This window comes from Podarcis tiliguerta (genome assembly GCF_965153285.1).
Source record: "Podarcis tiliguerta genome assembly, chromosome: 11".
NCBI lineage: Eukaryota > Metazoa > Chordata > Lepidosauria > Squamata > Lacertidae > Podarcis > Podarcis tiliguerta.
The window spans coordinates 27,459,256-27,470,197 of NC_139544.1; the positions used below are offsets into that span (position 1 = coordinate 27,459,256).

The 10,942-nt window shown below is 40.1% G+C and overlaps 1 protein-coding gene across 1 annotated transcript in view; it reads left to right on the forward strand.

The window, feature by feature from the left end:
* The window catches only part of ELL2 (elongation factor for RNA polymerase II 2), a 39,103-nt gene extending 28,420 nt beyond the window's left edge, over positions 1-10,683 (forward strand). Inside the window, exons 10-12 of the mRNA XM_083404005.1 lie at positions 4,180-4,351; positions 7,002-7,046; positions 9,216-10,683. Coding sequence (XP_083260131.1) covers positions 4,180-4,351; positions 7,002-7,046; positions 9,216-9,332 — 334 coding nt within the window. The 3' untranslated portion in view covers positions 9,333-10,683. The remainder of the gene's footprint in view (positions 1-4,179; positions 4,352-7,001; positions 7,047-9,215) is intronic.
* Positions 10,684-10,942: the final 259 nt, after the last annotated feature.

Sequence of the window (10,942 nt, forward strand, 5' to 3'; positions counted from 1 at the left end):
TTCAAGTAGACTTGCGTTATTGCAGCTCTGCCATGACTTTCCCTCCGATTCCCATGCTGAAGAGAAAAGTCTCTTAGTTGATATGCCATCTTGAGGAGTGGTTGTGAATAAAGTTCATGTTTACCTCACCTCTGGCTTTTTCATAAGAATAAAATAGTCAAAAGTACCTGTGTTCTTTGGATAGCTTGTCTGCCATCTTGATTCCTGGTATTGAGATCTGCCCGTTCATCCTTCCAGAAAGTGTAATCTGTTAAAAGAGTAACTCTCTTAGATGAGATAGCTGGCTGAATTCAAATTGTTCCCAGAAGTTTGGAGTCAAATGACTCTCAGCAACCTGCACAGGGGAAAGCTCAGGCAAATGGTAAGAGTTAACATTAAAGGGGTCCTGAACCACATATGATTCGGATCTCGCGAAGTAGTCTAAGCCAGCTCCTATGCAGTTCGCTCCCTTCTATGTATGTATCTTGGCTTTAGCATCAACTGTCACAGTGATAGAGCAAAGGTTTGACTTAATTAATTCATGGCATTTGTATGCTGCTTTTCCTACACTCAGAGAAGCTTGCAAAGTAAGTGTACTTACACATTTAAAAGTAGTAATAGAGAACAATCCTAAGCAACTCCTTGACAGGAGCAGCTTATCTTATGGAGCCCAGCAGCAGCAGGAGCCTCCCGACAGCAGGGCCACTTCCACTTACTGGGAGTGGGGAGGCGGTGGCAAGGTTGGGGCTGGTAGAGCTAATTCGCATTCCCAAAGGGGTGCGCACAGAACCGCAACCTCACCGCCATTTCACCCCTCGTAAGCAATAGTGATGCTTCTTCCTAGAGGCTGTTGCTGTGGCTCCACCCCACTCAGTGAGTCATGTCTGCTCCTTCACAGCTTTGTATTTTGCATTATAGTATCACTTCATCAGGGATGCGGGTGGCGCTGTGGGTTGAACCACAGAGCCTAGTACTTGCCAATCAGAAGGTCGGCGGTTCGAATCCCCGCAACAGGGTGAGCTCCTGTTGTCTGGTCCCTGCTCCTGCCAACCTAGCAGTTTGAAAGCACGTCAAAGTGCAAGTAGATAAATATGTTAGGGTTGACCCGGAAGCTGTACGCCGGCTCCCTCGGCCAATAAAGCGAGATGAGCGCCGCAACCCCAGAGTCGGTCACAACTGGACCTAATGGTCAGGGGTCCCTTTACCTTTACCTTTACCTATCACTTTATAGCTTTCTGTTGAAAAGCACTTCATATTTTCAGTGATGTCTGACACTATTTCTGAATTTATTGGTTTGGGGTTTTTTGTTTGGTATGTTCTGCATCCATTTTGTTCCCTTGGCAGCGGCTGATTATAAACACCATTTTTTCTCCTTTCCCTTTTCGCCTTTTAATTTGGCCATGGCAGCCCATGTGATTTTGTTGACAACGGCACACTGGTATGCCTTTCAATTTTGTGGCGCAGATGCAAACAAAATCGTGTGGGTCACCCTTGATAAATGGCATCGAAAGCAAAAGGGAGTGAAAAAGAATAATGGGACACAAAAGCCACTGCAGTCAAGGAAACAAATGGGCATCAAAACAACATGAATGTATGGCTGCATGAATATTCCTGTGGCCTAGCAGGCTACACCTGTTTTGAAAAAGCCATTGCAATGCAGACTGGGTTATGACTGTTTATAATAAAAACAGTCTCTGCTCCTCTTCCCCAGAATATGTCTGTGCTTCAAAATCATTGTTGTTTTTCTAAAAGTTGAAATAGGTCATGTGGAGTGTGTGTGCTTCCTAGATGAGATAGTGGTGGGGGAAGTAAAAAACAAAAATATTGTCCAATCAACTAAGCTCACTTATTTTTTTAAAAGCATTCCCACCCAGCTGTTCATCTGAAAAGGCTCCCAGAGTGCCTCACAAAGACCAGTGATAAGACAGTCTCTGCCCTCAGGCTTAAAAAGAGACACAAAAGAAAAAGAGATTAGGATGAAGGAAGGGGAGGGGGAGTTGGGCATTAGTTCTCAGTTAAGTTTTTCTAATGACCAGCTGAGAGAGAAATGGTTCAAGGAGAGGAGGAGCCAATAGTTGCTCTTCTTCTGCTTAAGTCTTGCTCTTTCCTGCAAGCTGATGGAATAGCTGCTGTCAGGTGATAGTGGAGGAAGCTGAAACATCTGGTGGAGCTGGCCTCTCAGCCGTGCCAGTGGTGTGGGACTGCAGCCTGCTTGGGGTGTAAACATTTCTACAACTAGAACTTTGCACTGTTCAGACATAACATCTCCTCTTGGTAGATGTCCAGTTTGCAGCAGTCACAGATTTAGCTATTAGCTAATTATTAACTAGTTAGTGCTATTGTAGAAATCCTGCTGAAAAGTAACTATTTTCAAACATCTGGTTGCTGATTTTCAGTATGTCCTGTTTGTAATTGTTTCTTGAGACAAAGAAAATGAAATGCACATTTTTATGAGTTACTTGAAATGCTTTTCCAACACCCCTATGTGTTGGAAAGAGATTTACTTCTCATTCTCTAACAAGATTTTTTTTTTAAAAAAAACATCTGTACTGGGGATTTAAATACATGCAGTAAACCTAATAACCCTTGGTGTAAAAAGAAAAAGAAAAAAAAGAGCAGTGTGTGCTTTTGAATGTTGTGAATCGAAATGCTGACACAACCTTGCCCAGTAGTGCTACTGTACAACACGGCGGTGAGAGTGCAATGACTCCAATCATGTTCACATGACCCTTGTCCCTGGAATCACGCTGCCTGCACATGTCTATCGCGTATCAGCTGTAACTGGCACAGAGCCCTGTTTTGTTCTACTTGGGCAACACACACTCCTTTTGTGCAGAAAAATCTGAGACGATGGTGTCTTGCATTCCTGTAGAAACTCACTTGACGGTGTGGCTAGCAATTTCTCTCCCAAAGGCACTGTTTGTTAGCAGTCATGCAGAAAACAGATAAAGGGTTGCAAGGCCAGTGGAATAATGTTTTTTTTTAATCTACAGTGCTGCCTATGTACATGGCGTTTTACAAAAAGAGAGAAAACGGGTCTTTAAGCACCTGCAGTCTAAAAATAGGCACAAGGGAAATAAAGGAAGTGGAGAATGATGGAGGCAGTAGTAAATAGAAGTAGAATGTACCATTATTTCTCATAAATGTACTTGGGTTTAGTTACAATCTGCTATCGGGACTGGGGGTTGTCCCAGACGCTTCATAACATGGCAAAAGCGGGTTTTGAGGAAGTACTTGAAGAGAGTAAACAACATGGAGGTGTTCAGGAAGACAGTTTTGGGTAGAAGGGGCAGCAAAGAGTGAAGTTATTTCAGGTAGGAGAAGACCTTCAGATAGTTGAGGAGGGTGGAGCTGTATGAGTAATAGCTATAGTTAGGGTTGTGTCAAGATACAAGAACTGAATATGGAAAGGCAAAGGCCACAGAGGGTTGCGAAGGTACGGATAAGAATCTTGTGCATGATCTAGGAGCAAACAGGAAGCCAGTTTAGGGAATTAAAGAGGGCTGTTGCATGGTCAGAGCAATGAAAAGGTGAATAATGATAAAGTGAAGGGTATAACGTAGGACAATGCAAGAACAGAAAGGAGACAATCTATAATATTGTTCCTTCTAATTCCCCTAACCCAGCAGAGAGGGAGGCTTGGAGATCTGTAGCAATAGGCAGCAATTAATTTGATTGCATAAAATGTATTTCCACTAAAACATCTTCAGTGAGGTGGAAGCTGTTTATCTTTCCTCCCACACAATCGTAGTTGATACAGTACTGTAACCATTTCTTAAGTCTTAGCCACCTGGGCTTTTTATTAACTTCTTTAGTCCACCCAAGTCATGAGATTTTGCCTGATATTTAAAAGGTCCTTCAGTTGTATTAATTGTAGGAAATATAAACTATAATCAGATTCACAGAAGAATTTTAAAAACCAGCAGTGTTTGATTTTAATATTCTTGGTTCCTATGTAAAAAATGCATGTCATTGTGAACATTTTTTTGAACAAAATAACCGGTAACCTGGAGATTGCAGAAACTAAATTCTGACTAGTTAAAAGGTGGTTAGATCACCATGACAGTGAAGGGGGAATTAAGTAATTTATACCTCTTAATAAGTTTTTAAGGAGAAGTGAATTATGGTAACCTTTAAAAAAATTACAATACCATGAATTTTAAATCTTGTTTATTTTATTTCTTCTTTTTTAAAAAAAAGAAAATACATAGCTATTATCTCTTATGAACAACGACAAAGTTACAAGGATGACTTCAACGCAGAATATGATGAATATAGAACCTTACATGCAAGGATGGAGAGTGTTACTAGAAGGTTTATGAAACTAGATGCACAGCGTAAGCTGGTTTCTCCAGGATCAAAAGAATATCAGGTAAAACTTGCTTTCCATCTTCCTCTGATGTTAATGTAGCTTTAACCTTCATCCAAGTATGCCTCATGATTTGGATTAGTATTGTTGGACGCACGTTACATCTGTTCCCCATGGTATGGCTATAATGTTAAGTTCTATAAGAACTTTTGACTGTACCTTGCATGTTCCAAATCCCTCCATGGAGGCCTTATAGAGAAGAACTTTTGGGAAATGTTCCACAATTGTGATCATTCCTGTCCTGCAGACTTGGCAGAGGCTGGTTCTATTTTGTAAACCCCGTCACATCTTTTTATTTTGGGAAGCGATGGATCTTTCCTTTCCTTGGCAAGGCTTAAACTAGTATTGGATTATTTTAGGAGAATTCTTTACATATCAATCATGAACTGATCCGCAGTGTTTACTCCCATTCTCTGGTTCAAACCAATATAGTGATTAGGGATGTAGGTTCATCAGTCTTGTGCCCTCAGATTACTTTAAGATAAATGAGAAGTAGTGCTTGCTGCTGGGTCTTAAAACCAATGATTAGTGATGACACAGAGTTGTGCAAGAGCAGGATGACGCTCATGTTGTGGTAGGATCAACAATATATTTGTATAAACTTGGTTCTTTTGTCCTAGCCTCTAACCCCTGGAGTGTTGCTTAGCACAAACACAACAGGAGGAGAGGAGACTTCCTAAAGTGTCTAGTTCGAAAGCTCTCTGATGCTGAAAGGCAATGCCCACATTCAGCATATCTTGGTTTAATAAACTGAGATGAACATTTGCTCACACTGCAAATGGAAGAGCAAAGGGGCTGTATGCATGCAGTGTAAACCAACCAACCAGAAAGCCGCTAATTAGCCATGGCTTCCTGTTTCTTTTTTTGTCAGTTTTATTGGTTTTCCAAATTTTAGCTTGATTATGAAAATTATACTAATTATTTCCAAATTAATACAATTTTGTTTAAGTGGCTTCCCACATGCCATTCTTGAGGCGTCTTTATCATCTACTAATACTGTGTTTCATACTCCTATTTACCTCTGGTTATATTCCATTTTATAAAATTATCACTTAGTCAACAGCTGCACTCCTAATGATTTCCATTCATTGTATTATATTATTTAACTTTTCATATAACATCAAGTGAGGAGCAATATTTCTTTTCTTTTCAATCCAGATGTGATCTGATAAATCCAGTTCTTGACATTCATTGGTCTTGTGTATCTGCCATTGATATATTAAACTGTATTCTTTGTTGGCTGGTCACAATACAGTGGTACCTCAGTTTAAGAACAGTCCTGTTTACGAACGATTCAGTTTATGAACTCTGCAAAACCAGAAGCAGTGTCCTGATTTGCAAATTTTACCTTGGTCTAAGAATGAAATCTGAACAGTGGAAGGGCACCGGTGGCGGGAGGCCTCACTAGGGAAAGCACGCCTCGGTTTAAGAACGGACTTCCAGAACGGATTAAGTTCGTAAACCGAGGTACCACTGTATTGTTGTTCCATTGTGATTGGGGTGGACAGCTGAAATCTCAAGGATAACTCCAATCTTCCTCTGCTCAGTTCCTGTCCCTTCCATCCCATAGTAGGAAGTTCCAAAGGAACTATAGTCTTCTCCTTTCAGTTGGTCAGCTAGATGAACAGGAAATTGCCATTTTCTTCCTCAGTCTGAAGTCAGGGTATTTTTCTCCAAGTATAGCTGACAAGTGGTGACCACCGTCCCGCTCCCATCAGAAGCATCTCCAGAGGCCCTGCACCGCTTCACACATACGTTGCAAAATTCCTCTCACCTCCACAGTGACTTTTTACTTTTTGGCCCATGTTCTTCCTCTTAAACATAAGTTGTACCTCAACATTGCTTTAAGTTCATAGTCCCCTTGGGGGGGGGGGTGTTTAAACTCTAGCCTCCAGTGACATCCATCAAAACAACAAAGCTCTCCCACAAATCATGGTTTCCTGTTTCATCCAAACTGGGATACTGTAGCTTCAGTATTCCATGGATACCAGCTCCAGAACAAGCCAAGACATTAAGCAACAGTTTGAAGTTGGTTTATAGTCTTATTCATATTTTGGCCTAGTAAGCTGAGATATGATTGTCTGAACTGGCTCAGTGACTCTTTGTTACTGACTGTTCTTCTCTATTAGTGAGCGATTCTTTTTCTCTGCAGAGAAGGCAGAAATGAGGGGCTCTACCAAATGGGTTTTCAAACTGTAATACCAAATTCACACCATCCCAATTCTTGAGGGGAGAGTGGGAGGTTTTGGTAAAATGAATGTGTGATCCAGGAATGTGTTAAGATGGATGTTCTTACTGTACAGGTGTAGTACAGTGTCTTCAGTTAATCTTAAGGTAATTGTTAATTGCTAGCTAATTGCTAGAGAGCCAGTGTGGTGTAGTGGTTAAGAGCGGTAGTCACGTAATCTGGGGAACCGGGTTCGCGTCTCCGCTCCTCCACATGCAGCTGCTGGGTGACCTTGGGCTAGTCACACTTCTTTGAAGTCTCTCAGCCCCATTCATCTCACAGAGTGTTTGCTGTGGGGGAGGAAGGGAAAGGAGATTGTTAGCCACTTTGAGACTCCTGAAGGGGAGTGAAAGGTGGGATATCAAATCCAAACTCTTCTTCTTCTAGCTGTACTTAGTAACCATAAATTTATCCTTAAACTTGTAGATCCTTCATGATGAAGTTTTACAAGAATATCGGAAGATCAAACAGGTTTGTATAACCTATACTTAATTATTGTGTATGGTGTATGTATAAAACAGTATGCCATGGCAGTTGAATAGGATTAATTAGAGCTCAGAGTTAATATCAAAAAGACCTAATTCCTGTACTCATACTGGCTTCACTGTATAGAATTCTAGCACTTCTAATTTTACAGTGAAATGGATTAAAACACATATTTAGGTGACATATATTTAAATACTGAAACCATGTTGGATCATTGCCTCTCGGATTCTCATTGCATTGGGCTTGCTTTTCAGTCTGGACAAATGCTTCTATTTGTCTGTTTTTAATACGTTTGTGGCAAGTGTTTCGTTTTGGCTTCTATGATCAATGTGAATTGTGAATCTTCATATGAGTGATACACATTTTTGTCCTGCCTTCTATAGCATTCCACTCTCCAACTGAATCCTCTAGCCATAGTGACAGCCAAGGCTTGGTATTGATCCCAGAAATTCAGAATTATAAATAGTGCTCTTAAAACAATGAGAATTTTAGAAATGTGACTTAGAAATGAGGCTCTAATTGACCATATGCCTCTTCTTATGTGCTCTCCCTCATTTGCTGCTTAAAACTGAAGGAGTAATTGCAAATGCGGTACTGAGCATCTGTATGCCTTATGTGGCTGCATCACTTTCTGAGTCAGGGCACATAACTTAGGAAGCAGAGCAGAGCTGGAAAGGGAAGTGACAGTCACTCAGGCCTTGGAAGAACCATCTGTTGAGGATTGGGGAGGAGCTTTCTGCCAGAGAGGCATGAACTGAGAAGGACATCAGCTGGTCCCATTGGCGGAGGTGGAGAGAGGCAGATGAGGGTGGTATAAACCCCACAACAAGTGTTTTTCACATGAGCAATCCAGATACATTAATGTCTGAATCCCACTAAAGTGCAAGAGGCTTCATCTTATCTCATGTAACTGTGTTCATTGGGCTCCCCTTGCACAGTAGGATTTAGAAGTACCTAGTATTCCCTGCATTGTACCTCCTGCTTCCAGAATTTTACAGAGTTCCTAAAAATTCTGGGTCAATTAATGTATGTTAAACCCATGTTAAAACTGTGAGAGTGACTGCAAGGACCCAGCAGTGTGGAGAAAGTAGTACATGATCTGGTTCAGCCATGGGTCCAAAGGCAAGAGCTGTGCTCAATTCTCTTTTGTGCGGTAACCATTTTTTCCAGTTACCACAGTGATCAAATTAGTTCTGGGAACCCATGGCTGTATTTGTGGACACGTCACACACTTTATATGCACTATGTCTCCAGAAGCACATCCTGGGTCCACATAAAGCACTTCACAGACATCTCAGCTGGTCCCGTTTTGAAACAAAATGGCACCTGTCCTTTCTACTGCAGTACGATATGCAGCCAACCTCCACTGTAACCACAAGGCCACGTTAGTATTGGAACATTGCTTGTTCCTATGTAGCATTAGTTAGATATGCCTTTTGAATACTGTGTATGTCAAGAGTTGTCTCAGGTTACACCATGGATTCTCTGAGAAGGAAGTACCCTCATTTTTTAAAACATGTGGTCGCTGCCAGATCTGTCACCAGCCTTAAGCAAAACACACAAGTTGCTTGATAGGCAGAGAACAGAATACAGTGAATTACACTGTATAATTGCGTAAGTTTTGTTAACTATCTGATTAATTATGGAAAATGCCAGGGCATGGGTTGCATAGCATACAAAGGGCAAAAAAAGGCTAACAAAAAACAACAACACCTGAAATCAAAAGTTTCCTCTATGGAATTTGATTGTCTGAATCTTCTCAGTCTTCTTTTCTATTCCAATTTTGTGACTGAAACATCCCTGACTGATCATAGACAGGGGAAGCATGTCCCTGATTATTGTGCAGGACCTCTCGGCATCAGTGCCAATGACCATGGTGTCCTCGTGAACTGTGTATCTGAGATGGGTTTAAGAGCCCAACTTTGTGATGGTTCCAATTCTTTCTGAATTGGTAGGTTTCAGGAGATGCTTGTGGCGGGGAGGGGGGCAAATTAGGTTGTTTTATCTGTGGTTTTACATGCTTGCATATTTCATTACTTTTTAGCATTGTTTTGTGGTTTATATACCCTCAGTGTCCGATAGGACGATGAGATATAAATATGCTAAATATATACTCTGTATATAGTGAGAATTTTACGTTTGTTTCTGTTGCAGTCTAGTCCTAACTACCATGAAGAAAAGTACAGATGTGAATATCTCCACAACAAGCTGGCTCACATTAAGAGACTTATAGGTGAATATGACCAACGGCACGCAGAGTCATGGCACTAGGGCTCTGGACCAGAAGATGTGAATAAACTAAAGATTATTTATTTAAAATTCCATATGACTTGCTCTAAGGTTTAAAAACAAAGTGAAATCTCTAATGCGGGAGTTTCAGCATTAGCAGGCCGAGTTGCTGTTTTTCTTGATGGTGAGGATGTTGCTTCCCTGCATAGTTGAAGCTGCTTTTTCCCCCGGTCCCTTTTTATCCTTAACATTTACTCGTTTATCCATGGAAATCATTTTACCATTGGGTACTGGGGATCCAGTCTCTGTAGTTCTGAGGTTGTGCACATTTTTAAAATATATATATATATAAATTGTAGCAGAAGCAGAGGCTTTTGGATGAATTACAAGCCTGTTTTCTTCCTGACTTTTTCTTGTTAATGCAAAAACGATTTGCCTTAAATGGTAGAAAGTTTAAAAATTTGCACAATAAAATAAACATTGTTTCTGGAGGGTTCAGAGGTGTGTATGTGTGAATGCCCACATGCACACACCTATCAACAAGAGTAACTTATTTCTGTGATTTCAACCCCCACTGCAATGATTGCCTTACATTGTTTGCTTATGTATCTGAATTGTACTTAATCCATTTCTCCATAAACACTGCTTCCCAGTACATTAAAATGGGAAGCACTACTGTGTCTGAAGTAAGTGTGTGTGTATGTCTGCGTGTGTGCATGAGAGAGAGCGAGAGGAGGGGGTTGTGTGCATACACAGTTGGGGGGGGGGGTAAATCTGCTATATAGGCCAAATGTTCAGGTTGACAACTGACAAGTGTTAATGCAGGGTTTTTTCCCAATAAAACTGCTGCATCTGTTCTGGAAGACAAATATTTCCATTTCAACAATTTCAACGATTTGTCAGCTTTCTTATCCAGGAAAAATTGATACTTTACAAAAAAAAATATTCTATAGTTTTGGGGCAAAATTATAAAATTAACATGTAGGTGACCTATTTATATACTGCTATAAAAGTATTTTTGAAGAGAATATGCAATGAAGCTATTGCCTACATGAAATGTATATTTAAAGATTTTTCTTCCTGTGTGTCAGGAATATAACAAAGATGTATTTAACTATAAAATACTGTGATCATCAAACAGCACAAACTTTCATTTCATGCAGTTAATTGGTTTAATTTAAGTTAAACCGTCACTTTATCATGTGGGAACATAAGTTATTTGGTCACAAAATTGACTTATACTTGTCTTTTCTTTTGTCTTAATATATTTCTTTCAAAAGTGCTGCCAATTGAAAAGGGAAGCATTATGTTTACAAGTCTGATTTTATTTTATTTTTTGGAATGTTTGCCAAAATTTTGGTAGTATCTTTAATAAACTTGTCTCCAGCATCAACTCAGTTGTTGTGTGTTGCTGTACAGCAGAACATAGTACATTTCATACAAATACTGTAAGCGTTATACACATATAACTCTGAAATTCTGGACTCAGATTTTAAAGACAAAAAATTATAATATCTGGAACATTTTTCACAAGAAACCATGTACCTCTTCACAGCCCATTTTTTTAGCCACAAAGCATAAATTTTCACAGCTTTTTAGTGTAGTCATTTGAACATATTATGACTTACTACAGTGAAACCTCTTCCTCAGGA